At 32.7% G+C, this 25269-nt stretch overlaps 1 protein-coding gene across 1 annotated transcript; it reads right to left on the bottom strand.

Annotated features, from left to right (window-relative positions):
- LOC143234189 (protein Abitram) lies at nt 1-24792 on the bottom strand. Its single transcript, XM_076471350.1, has 6 exons — nt 24733-24792; nt 24438-24510; nt 24180-24225; nt 18309-18423; nt 15390-15536; nt 1-1923 (listed from the first exon to the last, which is right to left on the bottom strand). The coding sequence occupies exons 2-6, from the start codon at nt 24508-24510 to the stop codon at nt 1795-1797; spliced, it is 510 nt and encodes a 169-aa protein (XP_076327465.1). The 5' UTR covers nt 24733-24792; the 3' UTR covers nt 1-1794.
- Between the last annotated feature and the right edge of the window lie 477 nt (nt 24793-25269).

The following is a 25269-nucleotide window of genomic DNA, read 5'->3' as shown; positions in this document are numbered from 1 at the left end:
TTACAAGCTTTTTTTTTTTTTTATTATCAGCATAATATATAGAGGGAGTTTTGGGCTTTACAAGTACATTATTATATATAATGATGACTAAGGTGATAAAATTTTCTATAAAAGGCACCTAATAAAAATATATTACTTTTATTTAAAAGAAATCAAAGCTATCATACCTGTGTGTGTAGATTTTAACAACACACAGGGCAAAAACAAGTCTTACAAGAATAACAAGTCAAGCCCACAGATCTAAGAGAAAAGGTTATACATGGTAATATTTTCCAGTAGAAATTACAGAGATAATGAAAGTTTGCACAGCTAATTGAAGCATTTGACTGTAAGTGGACAAAGAACACACCATATTTGTATCTCAAAGAGTTAACCTCTGAGGTAAGTATAGGCTACACTTTCCAAAACTTCTGCTAAACTGAGATTATATAGTGACACAGACCAAAACTTGAAATTAAACCTTTCTGAAAATCACCTATCCCAATTACACTACAAAGAGAATAAACAGGGTTTCTTGTAGAACATTACAAATATGGTATTATCCTGTAGTAATTTTAATTATCTTTACCACATGGTAAAATAAAAATATGAAAATACCTTTCACACCCCCACCTAACAAAAAATAAGAAATTGTGTGACAAACATTTCTGGACTAAGTTTTTACTTGAATTGTAATGGAAAAAGTATGGTTGTTAAGCCTTTCAGATTGGCCACATTTTCAATTAAAAATGGATGTATAAAATTAAAATAAACATACAAGGCAGAGTAAAACAGCAACTAGTTTTTAAAGAATGTCTTAAAAACCCAGAAATACAGCACTGTTTTAAATAAGAAAAAACATCCATGTTCTGTAAATCAGAGCCTAAAGATCATAACCTCTTCATTACCTTTCCTTTAAATTGGAAGTGAGTATTAAAGCAAAATAATGGATGTATGTAATCAGTCAATTTACAGAACTAATTGAATGTTTTACAGCATATGCTAAACTAAAATGTAAGATAATTTTGACATTTAGTAAACGAGTAAGGAATACAATTGTGTTTGAGGGGAGAAAACAGATACCTCAGTTTTTTGAAGTATACACAGCTTGTGTGTCCTCTAATTTTAAGAATATTCTTATATACTCAGTGAAATTACATTTGTGGAGAATGCTTCCAAAAGTATAATAGGATAATAAATATTTAACATCTGAAACATAAAAGATCTAGTATCGATTTCATGTCTCCATTTTCAAACTTATAACTCCCAAATTGCAAGTCAAGCACTTTAGCCACCAGGCCCACTTTTGACCTATGAAATAAAAAAAGACAATATGACACTAGCTCTTTCCTTACCTGAAGTAATTAGAAAGTATAGAATTTTTAAAGAATGTTTAATACACAACCATAACTGATTTATGTAATTGCCATTCCTGAAAACTCACATTTTTAGGATCATTAAAGAAAAGGTTAGGGATATAGATTGAAAAAAAATTGCCCAGATATCTCTGTTTTTCCACTGGTGTGACAACAGTAAATCTAAAGACTCACAATGCTAAACTTTCCAGTGGACACTGGAGGAAGCCCAGTGCAGCTTTGCTTTAAAAAATAAATTTCCTTTCCCCCCTCTCTCTCCCTATGCATACATATATGTGTGTATGGTATATACAGCATTTATATCTTCAGACTAAATTGATTGTTGCTACATATTTCATTTGCAAGAAAAATGTATCAGTTGACTTAATTGGAAAAAAAAAAGCTGGTTTATTGTATAATTTTACAAAACTTACAAAAATGTTAAATTAACATAAATGGATTAAGTAGTACAGGATATTTTCATTTTTTCCAGTTTCTGGTAATTTTCTAATGATAACAAATTCTTCTTTTGGTTTTCCGACTTATGTAATGGAGGAAGAATAACTGCAATGTATCCATCTGACCACGGCTAGAAGTAAAGAGGAGACTTATTAAACATAGTCTTTATTTATTTAATAAGCCAAAATTAATAAAAAATCACTATTACAATCTCATATTCAAATATACTTTTTATATAACCATTGTTCTTGTAGTAATTGTTGGTTTTTTTTGGATAAAGATTTTATAAATAAAAACAGTTCATGTTACATTTAAAAGCAGCTTTTATTTACTGAATAAAGTTAGTGAATAAGTAACATAAATAACATAATGCTAGTCATAAACTGTGAAACATAAGTACCCTCAAATTCAGAGTTTGGTATCACAAATTCAGTTTGGAGGAAAGAATCACGTTTGACAAAAACAAGAAAAAAACAATTATGAATACCAATTGCAAATGAATTAGCAAGATATATTTCTGATTGTTTGGAATATAAATGTAATGGGGATCCATTTACTAGTAAGTGCAGTTCCAATTTTTTGTAAGCTGCATAGTAGTTAACACACCAATGAACATTCAGGAAGTCTCGGGAATGTTTTACAGAATTGTGTCAGGACCTTTGACGAACAGTTCATGGTGTTCACTGAAGGTAGTGCATAGAAGTAAGGGTGCAACACATTTTGTACACTTTGTATCAAGGCAAGGTCTAGTCCAATCACCCAAGAGCATCCAGGAATACTTTCAGCTGTAAATCTGACCCTCAGAAGCACAACATGATTTGCATACTTAAAACACACTGATGCTCTCACACCATAACTATATTGAAATGGTTATATTCAACAATACTGCATTATTTGTATCTATTTCTGGCTTTATGTACACTACTCTTAGGAATAATGGTTTAAAAAAAAGAAAGTATTGGTTGAACTGGAGAAAAACAACATATCTGATTGTGCCACCACTACTACTGGTGATCTTGGAAAAAAAAAAAAAATCCACATAAAATGTTCAGTTAACTATGAAAATGAAGCAGAACACTTAGTTTAAACTGGACTCATGCAATCTACTTCTCATCAACAGATGGCTAATAATCACTCCAGCTGCTGTTCTGAAATAAATAAAGAGCCACTGAAAAGAAGACCTGGATTACTCGTGGCCATGCTGTATAAAGTCATCATACTCTGGCCTAACTGACCTACTGCCACCTAGTCCAGGCTATTACACACAACCTTCACACTACAGACCTTGATAAACCACAGTTAGTGACCACATCCTTGTGTTAGTCAAATTTTAAATTTCAGGGTAGCTTTAACTACATGCACACACACACACTTCTGTCAAAAAATCTATGCCTGCATTATACAAAGAAAATTCCCTGTAGCAATCATTGAAGAAAAAATTAGCAAAACTGACAATGAGATAAGGGAGGGTACTGTCTTATCAGGGCTACAAACATGAAACATTGGGGAGAGAACTTTGTATTCGCTCAATAGAATGTGAAGTATTTGCAAAACTCATATCAAACTGATTCAAGGAATCGTATTCTGGTGTTTACCCCCCTTCAAATTTAAATTTTTTGTTGTTGTTTTGGTGTAGTGTATAATAACAAAAAGCATGTCACACTCACTAGAAAAAAAAGTGTACCATTACTATTTATAATACATAGCATCCACTAACTTTAGGGATAGCCACATTTTAATCCAAAAAAATATCAAAATTCAGTACAGATGAAGAGCAAATATTCTTTCAGAGAATAGTTTTAATTACCTGTACACAATATTGGTTATACCAACTTTTACAGGACTTCACAAAATCATAACATTTTACTGAGACTGCTAAGTTGATACAACTAAGATATGGCTAACTTTATAATCATCTGGTTTGGTTTGTTTTGAATTTTGCACAAAGCTACACGAGGGCTATCTGCGCTAATCATCCCTAATTTAGCAGTGTAAGACTGGAGGGAAAGCAGATATTCATCCCCACCCACTGCAAACTCCTGGGCTACTTTTTTACTAACTAATAGTGGGATTGACCATAACATTATAATGCCCCCATGGCTGAAAGGGTGAACACGTTTTGTGTGATGGGGATTCAAACCCAGGACCCTCAGAATATCCACTTGACCTATATATAATCATCTGTATACAAATATAAAATAGCACGTGTGAATGTTGAGCTTTGGGTTGTATTAAACCTTCATTTATATAATAGTAATAATAATATTTTGAGTAAAACTTTTTCTCCTTTATAACCTTGTAAATTATTTTTCAAATAACCATATATTGTGTCGTATTTTTTGTACATTGCATATCTAACATTCTAAATGTACACAAACAATTTTATTACAATTTCTACTGCATTATGTAAAGTAACAGTATATTTGATTATTGGGTGGACAGACAATACTAACATACTAAAAATTAAAAAGTTGTCTGATCTACATTAATATACTTTTACCAAATGTATAAACTGGGATTATGTAGACTAAAGCATCTGTAGTTTATGCTTTTTCTTTTTTATATATAATAAATTTTAGGCCTATTGGTTTTTTATACTTTGACTTTTAGCATTTAAACCATAGTTTTTGATATGTTAAACAATTAAGTTGTTAACCTAATTACATGAACAGGTTTCCTATTAAATTGCAACTCACTTTAGCTGAACAAAAATCAATAGACTGCTAGTAAGCTTTAAGCTGGCGTACTGATTTCTGAGCATGTGACTTGTTTTTTTCAGTTTCTTCCAGCCTGTACGAGTAATGAAGACATGCTAATCATTTCCATGTGTTCTTTCTAAACTTTCATCCACATCAACAACTTCTTATTTAAGAGCTTATGATGCTGTTTTAATATTCAGTTATATTTTTAAGTTTTTCACACTGATCATTGGAATTAGAAAAAGTCCAAAATCAAATATTTTTTATATTACCATGATATTTAATTTCAATTTCCACCTCATAGACCATTTTAATCTCTGTAAAAAGAGTTCATATAGTTACCATAACAAGTTCTATTGCCAAATAAACTATACTGTCTTGATTTTTTTTATGATTGACATAAATTATATATTATCTTTCACACAGTGTAAGCCCTTTTCTAGTTTTATCACAAAATTTAAGTTTTTTTTTTTTTTTAAACAAACAGTTACTTAATTTAGTTTTAGTAGAATAATATTGTGAAGGGTTTTGTTTGTTTGCTTTGAATTTTGCACAAAGCTACACGAGGGCTATTTGCACTAGCCATCCCCAATTTAGCTGTGTAAGATTAGAGGAAAGGCATCTTGTCATCATCACCCACTGCCAATCCTTAGGCTACTATTTTACCAAGGAATAGTAGGACTGACCATCACATAATAATGACCCACAGCTGAAAGGGCAATTATGTTTGGCATGATGGGGATTCAAATCTGCAACCCTCAGATTATAAATGAAGTATCATAAACACCTGGCCATGCTGCACCAGCTTTGTAGGGAAAAACACCACAGAATGGTAATGATTGTATTTTCAACTTGTTACAAATTTTACACTCCATTGCACATACAATATATTTTCATGCCCAACACTTTAGGGTTAAAAAGTAATTTAATCATAAATTCTTATTCCTGAAGATACCTATCAGGTTATATGAAGGGTAGTTACAAATGTCTTAAAAAATGAAGTAGGAATATTTGGTAACCTTAGAATATTCAATTAATGAGCCTAACAATTAAACAAATAGTAAATTCTACAAATTGCCCAGTTATATCTTCAAACAAGGATGAAATATTATAGCTCAGTACAAAATTAGTGCCTTGCATTCAACAAATTTATTTGCCTTACACGAAAACTAGTTCATATATATATATGAAGCATGACTTATTTATATGTACAAACTTACATCTTTCGTTATCACAAACTTGTTTTTCTTTCAGGAATTTCAAGCCAAACACTTAATGGGATTGCTTACCTCCTTTGACAAGACACCACATAAAAGTACTGTATGAAGTTCATTCCTACTTGTTTTGCATTTGAATAGTTGCACAAAACTACACAAGTGTTATATGCACTAGCCATTCCTAATTCTAAACTAATAGGCTCAGAGAGAGGTAGCTAGTCAACAGCACCCACTCCACTCTTTGTGCTACTATAATTGAAAAGTAAGTATGATGAGAGAGGAGAGGATTATGTATATATATCCACAGAGAAAACTTTAAAATCCTCATTATATTCTTAATTTAACCAAGACTTAAAGACATTAATATCTAACATGCCAACAATAAAAATTTCTAGTATTAGTTTAAAAGCAACTGTTATTTCTCTGAAGTTCCATTAACAAACAACTATCCAAACTCTCTTCCTCACTACATCTTGAACTTTTGCACTCAGTAAAATGTGTCTTATGATAATTCAATGATCTCATCTGTATACAAACCTGTGGATCTCCAAATACAAAAGCCTCAGAATCATTCCCTTTCCCATGTGTTTCACACTTACATGAAAGCTACTTCTGCTAAAGAAGATCTGCCTCACTAATCTCTGACCTTCAATAATTTTGTACTTTGAGAAAAGTTGATTATGATTTAATTCATGCTAATGCTACACTATAAACTTCTTTACATGCACCAGTAATATACTAGTTAATTAAATGCAGACTGTCTTTATTTAAACTGTTTTTAAAATAAGAAGAGATATCTTATATTGAAACAATTGTAAGGAAGGCACTCATTTTTTATTGTGGTTGATATGGTTAGCTTGTTTTTCCCAATGCTGAGTAATTACATAGAATTTATTAAATATGTTTCATATAAACTAGAGCCAAAGATGAAATTAAATAGTCTGAATTTAAGAAAATGAAAAACAAAAAAACTTAAAGAACAAAAGCTGAGTACCCTGTATGCATGAGAATTACAGATGGTTAAATAACAAGTGATGAAGCCAAAATTAATTGTATCAGGATTATAATTAGAAGTCCAGTATATAAATAATTTAGATATTAGTGTTTTATCAAAAATATTTCATCTGCCAGGTAATTTATTTATCTTTTGATACAAAAACAACAATATTAGTTTGGGGACAGTTTGTTTTGTTTTGTTAATTTTACACAAAACTACATGAGGGCTATCTGTGCTGACTGTCCCTAATGTAAGACTAGAGGGAAGGCACCTGGGCATCCCCACCCACTGCTAACTCTTTGGGTCCTCTTTTACCAACGAACAGTAGGACTGACAATCATATTATAATGCTCCTATGACTGAAAGGGCGAGCATGTTTGGTGTGATGGGGATTTGAATCCATGACTCTTGAATAATGAGTCGAGTTTCTTAACCATCTGGTCACACAATAATTTATAACTGGAATGTATTGTCTCACCTGCTGAGCATCTTTGATGTTAGCAATATTTCTATTAATAAACCCAAGATCTTATGATATTCAAGAAGCTTCTGAGATTTAAATTAGTCTTAATTCTATTTATTAAGTTAACAATGAAATCAACTATAATAAAATGATAGATTAATAATTTTAATCAATAATGTTAATGAATCTAATATTAAAGAAAGAATAAAATACAACTAACTTAATGCACCATCATCAGGTCACTGTCTGTGAAAAACATAGTTACATTTGTAAAACAATATAATCTTCCCTAAAGACTTGTGGTGATTAATGAAAGCACATTAAATGACCTGAACAATGTAATTTTAGAATAGCTTAGCATACGAGAAAGATTACTACAACACAACTGTTTATCTATAGTTGTGTAACGGGACAGAACAAAGAGTACAAAAAACTGTCATGTTTAGGATTAAAAAATAAGATGAATATAAACTATGGAATAAACAGTAAAAACATTAATACTCAAATAAAATACAAAAGCTAACTTTTAAAGGATTGTATAATTAATATATCCCTAAGACTAAAGCTATAATTGAGGAATGTAAATATGAAAAAACGACATTTGTTTATTTATTTTTTAATCAGCATTTCAATTCTATTGGTGTAGAGTTAACATTTTCAAAACATAAATAATTAAAGTTAACTTGGTGCACGTATGCAGTGTCTTAAGTGGAATGTTCTTGCTGTGCAACAGTCATTTATGATATACAATTTGCAAAGAAGCTACTTATACTACGTAACAACAATTTCATAACTGTTGAATGTAATTTACAAATATGGTATGTGAATTGTCTTTATTGCTAGGTTGTTCAACAGAAAATACAGAATTATTGATGATGGAATTTCTTAAGCCTAATCTAACTTAATGATAGGTGGCAGATTCAAGGATAAATTTGATTTCATGCTTCGTCCTTGCCATGGTTCCAATTTTTGGTGATGAGAAAAAAATTATATTATCTTACAGTAAAGTACTGCTGCAATGAAATTATGCTGTATTTAAAAAATGAACTTTAACATAGAACTAGAATAAACTAAAAAACATGAATAAAGATTATCTTGAGTAAAATTATAAAAATGTTTTGGGATGGTAGTAAGAGATGTAATGATAGGTAGCTTTCTGAACTTCAATGATCAGAATACATTACCAAATGAAGATTCAAACCTTTGGTACTACTAATTTGCATAATTTATTGATAATATATCACCATAACTAGCATCTTATATTTGACTGAGAACCCTCTTGTTTTACATATAAGTAATATAAATGAAATAAACCACTCGCATGTAGTTTTAAAATGTTATATAGAACAGTAATCGTGTTTTACTTTAGAAATAAAAATCAAGAATATACACCGTTTATGTCCATGCATTTGATGCTGTATGTCAGACTTCAATAACTATTTACAGTGAGCTTCCATTGAAAGAACCACAGTTGAATTAACTGAAACAAATCTAAGATTAACAGTCATAGTGTTTTTGATTAATTAAACATACCTAATTAACATAATCAGAGATGCCAACTATTTCAAATGACTGAGTATAATGATTGTAGACAGAGCCGTTTATCATTTGCAGCTACTAAGCCTGACCAATGTCTCTAAACTGTTTATTATTATATTATTATTATTACTTATTATTTATTACTACTATAGATTGCTCATTTATGACTGTTTTGTGTATTTAATAAATAAATTTTAAAAATTCATTTGAAATTACATCTTATTTAGTTCAGAGTAACAAACATACTGGTAAAACAACACTGAACATGCACAAACAGTAAGCAGAAAAGGACTAGTTTATATCATGTTTATGACACTTATCGTAAAGGTTTTGCAGCTGTTGCAGCCTTTGCTTTCATGATAATGTCTCTGGATGGTTGGGAGTTATAACAACATTGTCTATTTGATTGCATACACATCTTGTGTGTTATAATACTGCTCAAAACTGAGGAGCTCAAGTTTGGTCTGAACTTGCTTTTGTTTTTAGTCACTGAACTAAATATTCTTTCACTGTCAGCATTAGAATGGAAGATTGTAAGAATTTCAAGCATAACCCTACACAGAATGTCATACTTCTGGTTGCCATTTCCATCCAACTGTAGACAGCTGAACCCAAAACTTGTCTACATTCAACTGAAGGACAGTTTCAGAGAAAATATCAATTTGATAGTTCAAATATTGCCCTTACAACTTGTCAATAATGTTGTGCTCATGTGTATTGACAAGGACAAGGATACCTGTTTGTGAAGAAGCACAGAGAAGAGAAATCTTTGCTTTCAGTTTTGGATCAGCAACCTCTGTGTGAATCAGAAGTTCATCATTTAGAGGGAAATGTTTCATCATGTAATTTGTAGCTGCAATATAGTATTTCTTGACACTGGTGTAGAAGCTGATCAGGTCCAGGTTCTTTTCATATTTAACAATGTATTCCTTGGCAGCATTTCCAATAGAAACTGCCTCATCAAATTTGTGTAAGGATTCATTGTTGTAGTCATGTTCAGTGGTGTTGCCTTCAAGATATTCTGACTTGATGTAACTGACAAGTATATTTTTAACTTGTGTAATCAGAGTTCTATGCATAATGTGTATGCAAGGTTCTTCTCTTTGCAATATCAAATTGGCTTGCTAAAATAAAGGAATTGCAGATTGAAGAAAAAGACAAAATAACAAGTTCATTTTGTTGTCCAAGAAACCTGTTAACTTATATAACTTGCTCTGTGCATAACTTTTCTTGGTTACTTCCTTGCTAGCTTTTGTTTTCTTCTCTTTTCTCATTGATTGTCTCCTTAGTTCAAGGTCAGACTGCCTAAACATATATTGAATTATATCAAACGTTTCTTTGTCTGCTTTTGGAGATTGTTGTCTTGTGTACCTGTGTGGCTGAGAGGATATCCTGACTGTTAAAGTCTTGCTGCCTGACTGAGCTGCATGTTTAGATCCTTTTAAATCTAGTTTTTCCTTTTCACAGTGAAAATACTTCTTCAGTGGCTTCCACATGTCCAATATTCTGTTGAGGCACACCCCAAATGATAGTCATCTTGTATTAACAAGTTGTAGAATTTTTCTTGTTTCTTTGTCATACAATCCTTGAAACTCTTTAAAATGTTGTTTTCTGCTAGCACTTTTGTCCAGAAAATAGTAGATATCTATCAATATATCAGGAACTGGGCAGGGCAGTTCTCTGGAAGCTTTCTGGGTAGCAATATTCATGAGGTGACAGGCACAGCCCATGAAGTAAATGCTAGGCTATCATCTTGAGATGTGTCCCATCACACCTTTACCTATACCAGACATAACTGAGGCACTGTCTAAAGAAAAACTAAGACAGTTTTCCCATGGAATTTTCCTCTGTCAGTTCGTGGTCCAGAAGCTTGAAAATATTCACTCCCATTGAAGCTTCTTTCCATTCCACCATAGTCAAAAGAGAACAAACAATTTTTCCAAGCAAAGGGTCAAGATATCGTACAACCACTGGATTCAGTTTTTAATCATCCATGTCTGTAAATCCATCTGTGGCTAAACTGTAAACACTGTTAGTAAGTATGCTTGAAATCATTTTGTCATCTTCACAACCCAACATTTGTACAATGGCTGTAGTTTTGGTTCTAGCACAGCCATATTTTGTCACTATATCAGAGTCTGGGAACATTTTTCTGAATAGATGTCCTGCATGATCTGCTACAACTAGGGGTAAATTATGAGCAATGATGAATAGCATGAGCATCACTTCTGCATTTATGGTTTCATATTCTGAATTCTTACTCATAAATGTCATTATCTGCATCGTTTTTTGTCTTCGCCTCAGCCTTTTGTTGGTGAGATGCCGATTTTGTATGTCTGGAACAATCGTTTATCCCCCGCCATGAGCCACAGAAAAATCGATGTGACAAACTGTACAAAACGCACTACTGTCACTGACTTTTGATGCAATGACCGGATATTTTGCACTATACTCTTTCCTAAATTTTTGATTCACAGTTTTAGCCCTTTTAGATTTGCCAGAAACAAGATAATCTGGTGAATGAGGTCTCTTTTTCTCCATCTTGTGAATGATCGCATTGGTGTTTCTATGTCGCTTAAAAAGCGAGAAATACCCATCTACATGAGCTCTGATTGGCTGAAAAGCACTGATGATGTAACTATGGATTCCCCCACATACCCAGTATGGAGAAGCACCGCGCTCAAACTATTGGTAGACTTCGGAGATACAAATATTTTTTATTATTTCAAGCACAATTATCGCAAGCACAATAATTACAAGCGTGATTATCGCAAGTAGCCATTTGGACTATGTCTTTTATTTATTATCAAAATTTATTTGTATCTCACTAGAAATTTTCTTTACACCCCTTTCAAGCCCTGGGGGAACAATTTATCACTTTATTGTATAGGCCTATAAAATAATTTGAGAGTTGCAACAAGTCGTAATATTTGTCTGTATGAGTTTATAGTTGTAATGTATACACCAAAATCGTAATAGTTGGCATCTCTGCATAATACTATATAAACAGTATGAAATATACATGTAATAAGTAGATCAACTAAAAATATGTGCAAACCTTCAGTGATAACAAAAACTGTTATTAGTCACAAAATTATACATTTACTATAATGAAAATGTATTTGCAATAGGTAATTAGTTCCTGTCACAAGATTAGCTATTTCCATGCAGTGCTGCTCTTTATATGCAAACTTTTACTTTATGTATACCACAAACCTTCTGCTCCCCTGTTGAAATTACTATATGAGGACTTCAGCAAAGGCACCACACAGGGAGAACCCCACCAACGACAAAAGATCCCTGAAAGCGAGAGAATATAATGCCCACTCTATAGGATATATCAGGTCGAGGTATGAAAGACAATCACTAACTAGATTGAAAGCACCCAGTACATGACATATTACAAAGCAAATGTGAAGTTCATAAACCCAGTATAGTAGATCCAACATCTTAAAACAAAGATCTTTGGAGTGGGTGACCCCTTTGTGGGGGATATGTGTTACCACCATGGAATTTTTCAAATAAAACATCACTAGAGAATGTCGAGCAAGAAGAATGATATGATGCAATGCCTGACATATAGCTAGAAATTTGAGAATAGTAATAAACAAAGTGTTTTTGTTGCACACCAACAGACCAAAGCTTTCTGGTGATTGACCCATGCCACCCAATCCCTGAAGGGTTGCATCCATAAACAGATTTAGATCCAAATGTGGGGCAGAAAGCAGCAAGCCTGCTGACATACAAGCTTTGTCCAACCACCAATGCAGGTTGTTTTGCAGGGAAAGAGAAGGAGAAATGGGGTCAGAAAGAGGGTCCCAAGCAAGGTTTCAATGTTCATGGAAGGACCACTGAAGAGATCATGGGCATGATTGAGAGGTACCAGTGCAATTATGGAAGACCACATCTTCAAAAAGGAGAGTACTTCACAAACAGTAAAATATGATCAAGCCAAGAAAGCACGGTGAACCAAAAGTTCTATCTAACAAAGTTGTAAAGGAAGAGTCAGTGTTCAATTGATATTTGTCATGAAAAAGATCCCCTAAATGGAAAAGATATGGAGTGGATCACAGAAAGGACTTTTCCAATTTATCCTAGCCATCACATAAAATAGCTATTGAGCACAAGTGACAAATTCTTGTTCAGAAGGAGTAAGAAGGAATCAATCATCCATGTAATAATGAAAATGTAGTCTCAAAGCATGGAAATGAATGTGCAAAACCCTGGACTATTCAACAAAACACACAAGGGGAGAGACCAAAATTGTTAAACCACCCTGAGGTGGACAAATTGAAAATAAGGATGAGATTGAGATGAGATCAGGGTGTGTAGGTAAGCATTACAGACAGTCATTTTTGTCATCCATAATCATGGGGAGAAAGCCCATCTCATAATGAGAAAAGACTCCATGGTGAATTTGGGTAATGATATGAAGCAGCTGAGGCGAGATAAACTGATTACTGCCTACCAATCCTTGGTTTTCTTGGGGGCAACAAAATGGTAGAAATGAAATCCTCTAGAAGGATGCAAAAGCTATACTTAAGTTGCTTCTGGCAGTTGCTGGCTGACCATGCAATCTTGAGGAGGATAAAAGGCAACAGAAGAAACAATCACTGGGAAAGTAAATGGATAACAAGCCCTTCTGGCAGTAAGTAATCATTGATCTTTGACAAATGAATGCCAATGAGGATGAAGCTCAAACAGCCAAGTCCCCCACTAGACCCAAACACACCAGGTAGTCATTGGTACTGTTGGCAAATGAAAGTATATCTTCAAGGGAACTGACAAGAAGTACCACAATTACAAGGAATGGGAAAGGGTGGAACAGGAAAAGGGAATTGGAGTCATATGAGACTGACTGAGAAAAACATGCTGAAATATTTGTAAGAATGGATTGTTGGTGGACTGTTGTCACCAAAGACTCAATAGTTTCTGAAACCATATTAAAAACTTATCATCTCAGTTAAATCTCCAAGATACTTCAAGGGTAAAAAGCCAATACAGCATCCCGACGTACGATGTTCCAACAACAAAGAAACTACACATGTAATGCCAGAGCCAAAGACAATATATGTGGAATAAAGTAGGAAAGAACGGCAAGTGTATCTGCCAAAAACCTCTCAGGACTTTTATGGAGAGCTTCCAATGGGAGGCATATGAAAGAAAGATACCATAAGAGGTTGGTAAGGGTGAGATATAGAAGAGAACATCAAGCATGGGTAAGATTTGCATTTGATTCAAGAGCTGACCCCAAATAGGTAATAAAGAACCTAATTACTGTTGATCTGAAAATGGATTGTCCATATAATGGAAAGAAAGGGTGAACTGATTGGAAGTCCTCATGGACTGTAGCATGCTAATTCCCTCACTTAATTGCAAGTTGATCAGCACATACCCAAATATCAGTGGAGGGAAAAGCAAATGATTTGAAAGATTGTTAATGCAATAAGGAAGGACAAGGTGAATAAATATATGAACAGGATAAAAACATCACAAGCCTGAGACACAAAATCCATACAGACTGAATTAGGCCTAGAAGAGTAGGAATAGGAAGGAACAGCAAACTCTGAAGATGAAAAAAGACAATAAAAGCCCTCATCAGCCTGCACAGGTTTAGCTGACTTAGGAGGAGCCTGGGGATAAAGTTGACAAATGTAACATTCGATCTCTTGACACATAAATTCACCATCAGGTTATCTGTACCTCAAGCATGAGAAAAAAATGATGGTCACTGGAGTAACCCCTGAAGTGGTAATATTGACTTCAGGATTCACTGCATTAGAAAAGGTTTATGAAAAGTGAGTACAAAAATATATCTACTAGGATTAACTGATAAATAATATTTTAAGAATTGGAATGAATGAAGATAAATGAAGGAAAAATATAACCACTGTGTGGAAAAAATATTCAAACTGGAAGTACACAAAGAGAACTTATAAATTTAAACACTTTGGTAGAGGAATGTAGGGTGTGTCACATGTGAATTTCATACCACTATTATTTAAAAAGGTGATGCATGATAATTTGCATGAGAAATATGTTGGAATTCCAACAGGGAGGAATGGAGGGCTTGAAGCATGAGTAAAGAAAAAGCTTTCATATAGAGGGCAGCACTGATTAAGAATTGCTAATTTATGAGAGAGGGTAAGTAGCATATCAAAATTTTGTTTTAACATTGCAAAATAAGAAAACTTGTCTTCAATAAAAGTTTCAGCCAAATAAGCAGCTAAACAGAACAGAGTAACAGTAACATTGTGGTTAGAGAAAAAGAAAGGGGCCTTTTTAGATCTTGTACACTAGTCACTCATTTTATTGAAGTAATGCCACCCCTAAATATAACCCCTGTGCTCTATCATGATGATTTGCTTTGAAGTGTGAAAGTAAAAGCTATATATAACTTACTATTAAAAACACTGTCAGAGAAGTTCTGTTCATGAGAGAAAAAAAAACACACTGCTTAAATGCAGACTCCCAAACCTTCAAACATAGCCCTAAGAAACAGAATTAAACAGAACATTACAGATATAAAGTAAGGACATTTTATTACTGTTAAACAGACTTATTTTATTTCTTTCATAGAACTACTGAATTGGATACTATCAATAAATAAAGTAACTGCTTCAAAAACTTATGCAACAAATATGCTCCATAAAAGTGATATATCTTATGAAAAGTAAATACCTTTTTCACCAGGAGTGAAGGATTGTCGATGAGCGATTTATTGATTTCAATTAGAGTTCCTTGAACACGGCTGTACATTGTAAATTGCGTCCCATCTTTGCATTTAATCAGACAGAGTGTAGATTCTGGCTTCATAAATTGTCCTCCCTTACATTTGAAAACAGAAATAAATTTTTATTGTACATGATGCATTTAACAAACCTCACAATATAATTTTAATTATAGAAATTTTTTGAAAACAACTTAAAACAGAACTTTTAAAATTTAGTTCATTCAATCAAAGATCCTTTATTAACGAATACATCTGTAACAAAATACAAACAACTGATGTTGGATATTTATTTTTACCCATAAACATGAAGTATAAGGTATTTAACCCTTTCAAAAAGTTTCTCATAAATTATGAAGCATATAGAAGTAAACATACTTTATATGAATAATCTGATAGTTTACATAAACTTTTTCTAGAAATAAGCTGATATTCCATATATAAAACATTTTAAACAATAATTAGGTTAAAAGCACAAGCACATAAAACTGAATTGAAACAGTTGAACTGATTATCTCAATTTTGTAGCAAAATATTTCTTAAATTATTATTTACCAATTATAGAAAATCATTTTCACTTTTTGGAAACAATTAAGCTAAATATTAAATTTTAACAATCAGATCTCCAATAATTACATTCTATCATTTCCCTTGCTTCTTACCAAATGCTCTACAATGACGTATTCATGAGATAAAGCTTCTTTGAAGAATGGCAATATCAATGTTGTTCCACCTCTTTTGTTGAGCTTTCCATAAACCAGTTAATATCTCAGGTCTATGGCTTCAAAGTACTTGCACAAGCACACAAGTTCCATGGAAGTGCAATTGATTCTTACACATACTTTGTACCTGCCAAGGTATCAATTCTATAGAAATGCAATTGCAAATGCAACTGATTTTGAAGAGTGGCTGGATCATTTAGTTTGTCAGCCTTCACCAACTTAAAATTCTTGTTAATAACAAAAAGATACCGTATTTTCCGGTTAATAAGCCGAATCGCCGAATAAGCCGAGGCCAATTTTCAGCTCTGAAAATGAGGGTTTTGCTTATTACCTCCCAATAAACCAAAGCCATTTTTAAGAAGTGACAAGTTTCTTCAAAATGATTTCTTAGTCTCATTTCAGCATCAGCATGCATGTTGTGTGTGATCATTGGCGTTCTGTAGTAAAGCAGAACGTGTTGTATTGAGACAGAGATGGAATCAATATGTCATTCGTTATTGGCTCCACTCACTGTAATTAGGTAACCAATGAAATTCCAGAAACAACGTTTCACTGTAGTCTTAACGTGCTTTGCTGATGGGACAAAATTACCGCCTATGGTAATTTTCAAAAGAAAAACATTTCCTAAGAAGAAGACATTTCCGAAAGGAGTGATCGGCCAATAAGCCGAGCCCAAAAATCAGGTCCAAAATTTAGGGCCAGAAATTTGGCTTATTAGGCGGAAAATACGGTATGTATAACTTTACTGCAATATATTTTTTTAAAGATCACTTTACAGATGAAGTCATTGGTCCCAATCAGCTTTAGTGTTGTTTTGAAACACAGTGCAGTCCTTGATGCTCTTTTCTGCAAGTACTTTTTGTCTTCATGATGAACATTTTATGCCTTTTTGAAATATTGTATCTTTTGACTATGGATTGTTTACTATAGTTGTACATTTCTTTTTAAAATGAACAGTCACATACTCCCAATAACCAACATTAAGTTTGGAAGCATTTCAGAAGCTTTAGAACACTAATCAGAAAAGTTTGACTATATGTGTGACAGGTGCTTGCAGGGATTAAAATATTTAATTTATAAGTTTTCATATAATGTGTAAATTACCTACTGTGTTCACTTTTATATTACACGAAAAAAGCACAGGCAATACCAAGTCCAGACTGTTAAAAAAAACGAAAACTAGCAATCTCAGATACATCTCTAACATAAGACACAGATGAAATATTGTTGAAAAAAGATAAGGTTCAATAGCATTCACAAAAACAACTTGAAAACAGCATTTTGTAATTTTGCTTTCCACCAACATACTAAACTACAAAATTCCTCAAAAAATATTTTGTTTGGATAAATTAAAACTACCAGAAAAAATTATTATTTTTTGGTCTGTTTAGTGAATTTCTTGTTTATCAAGTTATGGTGAAAGAAACTGGAACCTTTAGAAATCAAGAAACTGCTGTAAAAAATAAGAAATTATACCTAGAATTACTTGAAAAACTTCAGATATTAAACTGATATTCCATATATAACTATGATTAAAATATTTATTTTTCAGCTGAGGTACTTCTTAAATAATAGTGTCAATTATTTTGAACAATCAAATATTTATGTTGTAAAAAATTTTAATGCATTATAAATCTATCTTATTCTGTTTAAAATAAAATGAAGTTAGTGTTATTTCTATAATATATCTATTATGAATATTCTAAAATTTTATTTCTCTCTTCTAAAACCCACAATATCAATACTTTATTGCTGTTGTGTCAAACCATTTAAGCACAAATACCCACTTATAGAGATGCATGGTTTTGAAATTACAAGATTCAGGTCATGTGAAATACTATTTATTAACAATATAACAAATGTGCCACTGATAGCTGGAAGATGCATAATGCAATTATAATGCATGCAAAATGTAGAGTGACATTATCTTGGAACAATTCCTTCTAAGGCACAAAAAAGGTGAACTTAGTGGTTTTGATGTAAAGCAATGACTTTTTTTTTCTTTTATATTTAATCAGCATTTTCAAAATAATAAAAATTATTTTAAAACTAATAATTTTTGTTTCCATAGTTTTATAATACTAGATAATTCCAAAGGCTAAAAAAAAAATCAAATAAGAAATATATGATTTTTAAGTCGGTACTTACTTTTTTCCAGCGACCAAAAACTTGGTTGTTCAAACGACTTTGGAAATCTATAGAGTCTATTTCCTTCTCCTTAGTGAACAATGGATGGGAAGGAGCTATTGTAATGACACATATCCTGTAAAAGCAAAATCCTACAAATGTAAATATCTTTGATCATGAAAAAGTAATTCAAAACCATCTGTGTGCTTTCAACCTTAAGTATGTGGGTTCAGTCAAAAGTGACAACTTGACTAACCCTGTAACTGTTAAACTGAACACACTACAATTCAAATGTACTAACTTTCTTTTCACAAAATATAGCAAGATTTTTACTGTGAATTCACTAAGCTTCTACCTTTTCACTCAAATTGACAATGATTTTCATATTAAGAATAAAAATACTTCTTTTCAAATTATTTTCATAACCTCTGGAACCTCCTAAATAAATATTGAAAATTAATTTCCAGTAAAACTTTATATGCTGTCTTTTACCTTTTCTACACTAAGAATAACTGTAGCAAGATCGATGTATGGTGAAGTGGAAATTTGGAAAACATATATATCAGTAATATCTTTTCTCTTTCCTAGAATAACTACAGACTGTAGCAGCAAATTACATCTCCTAGCACTTTCAGCTTCTAACTTTTCACATCTGCTTTTATTTGATTTTATTACTGTATCGTGGACTGTCTGTGCATGAAAAGAAATAAATCATAGAGGAAGAGCTTAGAGTCAAGAATCATGGTTGTTACATGACACATACCAACTAACTGACCTTGTGAAGTTAATATTTAGTTTCTTCATTTTTGTTATCTAACTTCAGAAGGTTTTAATTTTTACACGTTTGTTACTTTTGTTAAAAAATAAATAAATAATGCTTTAGAAAAATTATTCTCTTACTTCAACTTGATGCCATTTGTACCTGGATGCTGTACTTAGTAACCCTACTTTTCCCCACCATATTCTTGTCTAAAAATTTAATTTATATAGCTTTCAAATATGCACTTTAGAGTGAAAAAAAAAAAAAGAGTACAAAAATCAGATAAAATATTCCAAAACAACTAATTTATCTGGCTTTCTAAACATTCTAAAAACAGATTAAAAATTATCACTGGTTGGAGCAACAACTTTACTGAACAACTACTATCACTGACTTCCAGAGTTGAACAATGAATTTATGAATTCCTACACATTACAGCATTCTGTTTCTGTTGGTAAAAAACCTATCTATCAGACAAGTAGGACTGAGTGAACAACTGACTTGTAATGCATGAAAAGATAGGTTTCACTAGTTTGTTTTACAAATTTATTGACATATCAATAAATCAAGATGACAAGAGGCTCAAATTCTAAATTCTTCTTTTCCAGTATGTGTAATTTGTGATTATATTTGGTTAGGTACCACATGAGCTGTATTGGTGAAGTCTGAATATCTATATCATAAAAAAAATGAGATAGATCAAAGGGCAGATGTATCGTGCAACAAAAAGAATGAAGCTTAATTTGATTTAAATACAATGGTACCTTGGTTCTTGAACGACTCCCTTCTCGAACAATTCAGTTTTTGAACATATTGTTTGAGAAAAAAATGTCTTGGTTGTCAAACATAAGCTTGGTTCCCGAACCAAGCTGTCATGATCCGAACCCCCAAAATAACCCAACTGATGACCCGAACGACCCTTCAACCATTTTTGGCCCACACCAAGCTTGCCCAAAACATTTTACCCACACCTATCGCTCAGTCCACATCCCCGCTAAAATCTGCTGTGAACGTTATCGTTTTTCTTTTTTTTTGTTGTTGTTTTCCTAAATATTAAGATTAAATAAGTCACCAGGGGGTCAAAGAAGGATAATGAAAGCAGCAAACCAAAAAGAAAATTTGTCAGAGCCACAATAGAGGTGAAAAAAGATCTCATAGCGAAGTATGAGAGTGGTGTTCGTGTGTCTGACCTTGCTACACAGTTTGGTATGGTGAAGTCTACAGTCTGCACCATACTGAAAAATAAAGAGGTCATCAGAGGAGCTCATGTTGCAAAAGGAGTGACAGTGCTTACGAAACAAAGATCACAAACAATGGAAGCGGAAGAAAAACTATTGTTGATTTAGGTAAACGAAAAACAGTTAGCTTGTGATAGCATTTCTGAGACCATCATTTGTGAGAAAAAGCAAAGCAGTTGCATGCTGACCTCCTGAAAAACACCCCTGGAAAGAGTGCTGATACAAGTGATGCCTTTAAGGCTAGTATGGGGTGGTTTGAAAAATTTAGGAAGAGAAGTGGCATACATAGTGTGGTGAGAGATGGGGAGAGTGCTAGTTCTAACAAAGACACTGCTGATAAATTTATGGAATTTAAGGACTATGCAGAAGCTAAGGGTTTTATTCCCCAACAAATGTTCAACTGTGATGAGACAGGGCTCTTTTGGAAGAAAATTCCAAAGAGGACCTACATCACCAAGGAGGAGAAGTCACTGCTAGGACACAAGCTAATGAAGGACAGGCTAACTCTATTGTTATAAAGTAATGCAAGTGAGGACTTAAAACTTCAGCCTTTGCTTGTGTACCATTCTGAGAACCCAAGGATTTTTAAGAAAAATAATGTCCTGAAAAGTAAACTAAATGCCATGAAGTGTTTGCCCCAAGTCTAAAGAATTACCTCACGGAAAAACAGTTGCCACTCGAGGCCTTCTTCTGATGGACAATGCACCTGCTCACCCACCAGGCTTGGAGGACGGGTTGGTGGAGGAGTACAGTTTCATTACAATGAAGCTCTTGCCCCTAACACGACTCCTCTCATTCAGCTCATGGACCAGCAGATCATATCGAACTTTAAGAAACTCTCCACCAAAGCACTGTTTCAAAGGTGCTTTAAAGTGACCTCTGACACAGAGTTAACCCTCAGAGAGTTATGGAAGAATCACTTTAATATCCTCCATTGCTTGAGGATCACAAACAAAGCCCGAAGGGAAGTGTCTTTGAGGACCATGAACTCAGCCTGGAAGAAATTGTAGCCAGACTCAGTAGCAGATAGAGACTTTGAAGGCTTCGAGGCTGAGCCTGTTGTCGAGGATATTGTCTCACTAGTCAAGTGTATGAGCTTGAGTGTGAGTGGTGATTATGTTGAGGAGTTCGTGGAAGACTACAACACAGCTCACCACAGAAGAACTCCAAGACCTTCAGAAGAAACAGCAACAGAAGGCAACTGAGGAAGTGTCTTTAGATGAGGAGAAGGGAAGGGAGGATATTCCGAGTTCACAAATCAAGGAAATGTGTGGAAAATGGGGAGAGTTACAAAATTTTGTGGAAAAATTTCACCCTTACAAAGCTGTAGCAAACTGCAGCATAAACCTTTTCAATGACAATGCCATGTCTTACTTCAGAAACATTTTGAAATGCAGGCAGAAACAAACCTCTTTAGACAAGTTTTTAGTGAGAAATAGGTCCAGTGAGTCTCAAGCAGGTTGTAATGGTGCAAAGAGATAGAAAAGAGAAAGAACCCCAGAAGGAAAGTAACCTGACGATTTTATGGAAGGTGACTTCCCTTCCAAACAATAATAACCCTCCTACTCTCCATGTTTCTCACCACCTTTCACTTATGCCATCAGCTCTTCTCAGCACAGTTAAAGTGCAGTTAAATTTTCATTTATTGTTTTTTTTTTATTGTGTTTATAGTTTTTGTGGTTGACTTTATGCATGTAAGTATTATTATACAGGTATAAATAAGCAATATTTTTACTTAAAATGCTTCATGATGCATAATTCTTGGAGGTCTGTAACAAATCAATTTAATTTACAGTATTTCTTATGGGAAAAATTGATTCTGTTTTCGAACAGCCTTCTGGAATGGATTAAGTTCGAGAACCGAGGTACCACTGTACTTTGATCAGAAAGTAAGAAATGAAAACTTGTATAATATTAAAAGTGGATTATAAACTGCATTTTGATGTCAAATTTACAAACATAAAATGATAATAAAATTATTGGTAAAAAGAAAGCTGTGACACATTCAAACTGACTGAGCCTGTATGCATTAACTTTCTTTAAATGAAAACTACATCTCTAATGTCCATCCCATAGTCTGCATGCATCTTTAAAATCGTACTGCTACACTTACTGTGAGAATGACAAGTTTAAAATAAGATCTTGTTGATTGTACAAGATAAATCTACCAGAACTGACACTCATAAATATGTACAAACATGAACACAAACTGAGTAAAATAAATATTATGCAAATGGTGAGTCTTTTTTTCAAATTTTTTAATGATAACTAAAATGGTCGAAAAATATGTTCTTTCTCAATATTATCAATCATTTGAGCAACACTAGTCTATTCAAATATATGCTATCTATTATTAAAAAAAAAAGGTTATTCACAAATAGTAAACTTACTTACAATAATAAGACTATTAACTGTATCTCAGAATAGCTGGTATGGGTATTGACACTTTTATATTGATAAGGAGAGAACAATGTTTCGACCTTTCTAGATCGTCTTCAGGTTATTTTCTTGTCCTCACCTTATCAATAAAATACCCATACCAGCCATTCCAAGATACATTTTTACTTCAAGTGGGTTTCTCCTCATCAAGAACGACTATTAACTGTTGGTAAATAAAAAAATAATATTAAAAAAATGATACAAAAATGTAAAGACAGTCTCGTAGCAATAATTCATTACATCAGTATGGTAGTTACTGATGGTAGAGTTAAGAAAAATATTTTGTAATTATTCAAAATATAAAATATTTGTATTTATACTTTAATCATATTCTTAAGATGATCTAAAAGTTCAAAACATCTAGAATGATGAAAATCAATACATTCAGGTTAGAAAAAATCTTGCAAAAAAATGAGAGGAAAGGTGTGAATGCAACTTAGCAATTAACTCGATCATATTGATTAATGTCTTGTAAAATAATCAATATTACAACTAAATCAAAATTAAGTGTCATGAAAACATTCAAGTAATCAAAATTTGTATTCATGATTAATACAGGGTTTTTATTATTGCAACTATCCAACTATTGCCATTATCACTTCTCATTATTGTTTTTGATTAAGTTAAGCTTGTTCAGCTTCATCAGTTAGTGTCGTAATTCACAAGTATAATCAACTAACTGTAGTGAATGTTTACAATTATTTCAACTATCAAAGTCTCACAAAAGAGTAATTAGTTGGTTGACTGTAACAGATTAACGAACCCAATGATTAACCAGAAAGTCAATTCCAATGATCACCCAGTAAATATGTGTTAGGTGTGGAAAAAGAAGAATACATCTTTTACATGAACCAAATAAAATTACTCCTACAAAAAAAGCTCTTAAACGAACAATTTTTTGAAACTTTGTATGAGCCACACAAATTCCAAACTTCAAAAATATACAGCCAGCATTACAGTTACTCGCAAATTCCCAACAAAATGTGACATGCCTATTTTATATATTTAAATTTTAAAATACTTAGTGGTTGGCTGTATTTAGTTTCATTACATTTTTTTTAATTGTATAATGCATGTGCAGCATATGTATTGTTATCAATCAGAATTTTACAATAGACAAAAAATAAAACAAGCTTAAAGTTGGATTAAAACTGTAATTACATTTTGAAATAAATAAATCTATATATCAATATGTATATATACAACAATGAAATGAAAAACATTATGTTGTTGGTGGTGCTTCACTACTTACAATGTTACAGGTCAGTCTTTTTAAAAGTAGAAATTTGGGAAAAAAAACAAAACACAATGGTCATGAAATACCTACTCATTAAAGATTATGATAGTACTCCTTGCTGGACCCAAAATTAAAGATCAGAAGACTAAGTTACATGCCATTTATTTATCAGTGTAAATTGTATAATATTATTAACACATAACGGAACAGACACTTGCCCATTTGAATGAAAAAGAATGCACTGGTCTCCACTATTAGACTGATCTGAAAAAAAAAAATCCAAATGCAGCTTTTTCATACTGTCATTGTTATAATTATAAGAAATTTCTATTAAATTACCCAAAGGTTACATCTAATGACATACAGACGTAAGTTATATTTCTCCTTACAAATCATGTAAGTTTAAACATACTATTACCACACAGTATAGGCTGCTGAATTGTTCACTAGTAATATTAATATTACCTACTACTTACCGACTACAAAATATGGGGTATAATACCGTTCCCAAATACATGGGAAAAAATCTACAATACGCATTTTATCCATCTGTGAAATAATGGAAAAAACAATACAGTATTTAAAACAAAGTTGTCAATTCAGATAAAGAGCAGCATAACCAAACGCTTGGTACGCTGTTTACTTAAAAATTAAAACCAAAATTCTAAGTAAATAATTAATGTAATATACACAAGTAATTACATTGTCACGTAAAGTATTGGAAATTACTTTTTAATATTTATTTAAATGAATAGTAACATATCATATCACCGAAATTGTACGTGGTGCTGGATAATAATAACCATTCGATACGTTTATATTTGTATTATTTATCGCTTAATTTTTACTTTGATTTTCAAAAATTCAAAACACAGTGGAAATATTTATATCTCTTAAATTAAAAATTTTTATACTTTTTGATAATCATAATTTCTCATTTGTTATATTTTTCTAGAAAAACAGGAAATTGAAACATAGATGTAACCTTTAATTTTTTTTTTCGTTTAGACGTTTTCAACAGGGACAGACCTTTTGCGATAGTAAAGTCATGGGTAAGGAACCTTAAAGTTTAAATTTAGAAAAAAAAAAAAAAACTATACATCTCTCATAGAAAGTTTTATTGTCCCCCCCCCCGCTATTACAGCGGTATGTCTACGGATTTATTGTTTGTTTGTTTTGGAATTTCGCACAAAGCTACTCGAGGGCTATCTGTGCTAGCCGTCCCTAATTTAGCAGTGTAAGACTAGAGGGAAGGCAGCTAGTCATCACCACCCACCGCCAACTCTTGGGCTACTCTTTTACCAACGA

Source organism: Tachypleus tridentatus, chromosome 12 (assembly GCF_004210375.1).
Source record: "Tachypleus tridentatus isolate NWPU-2018 chromosome 12, ASM421037v1, whole genome shotgun sequence".
NCBI classification, from domain to species: domain Eukaryota; kingdom Metazoa; phylum Arthropoda; class Merostomata; order Xiphosura; family Limulidae; genus Tachypleus; species Tachypleus tridentatus.
Note: the sequence above shows the minus strand (reverse complement) of the source record. Positions and strands in the feature narration are given on the sequence as shown.

Bases quoted from the DNA above. Each gene is read 5' to 3' on its own strand.
- LOC143234189 (XM_076471350.1), bottom strand. From the start codon at position 24,510: ATGGATAAAATGCGTATTGTAGATTTTTTCCCATGTATTTGGGAACGG. The intron at 24,226-24,437 runs GTAAGTAGTAGG...TTTTTTTTTCAG, and splicing joins TACCCCATATTTTGTAGTCG to ATCAGTCTAATAGTGGAGAC. The intron at 18,424-24,179 runs GCAAGTGTCTGT...TTGCTTTTACAG, and splicing joins ATTCTTTTTCATTCAAATGG to GATATGTGTCATTACAATAG.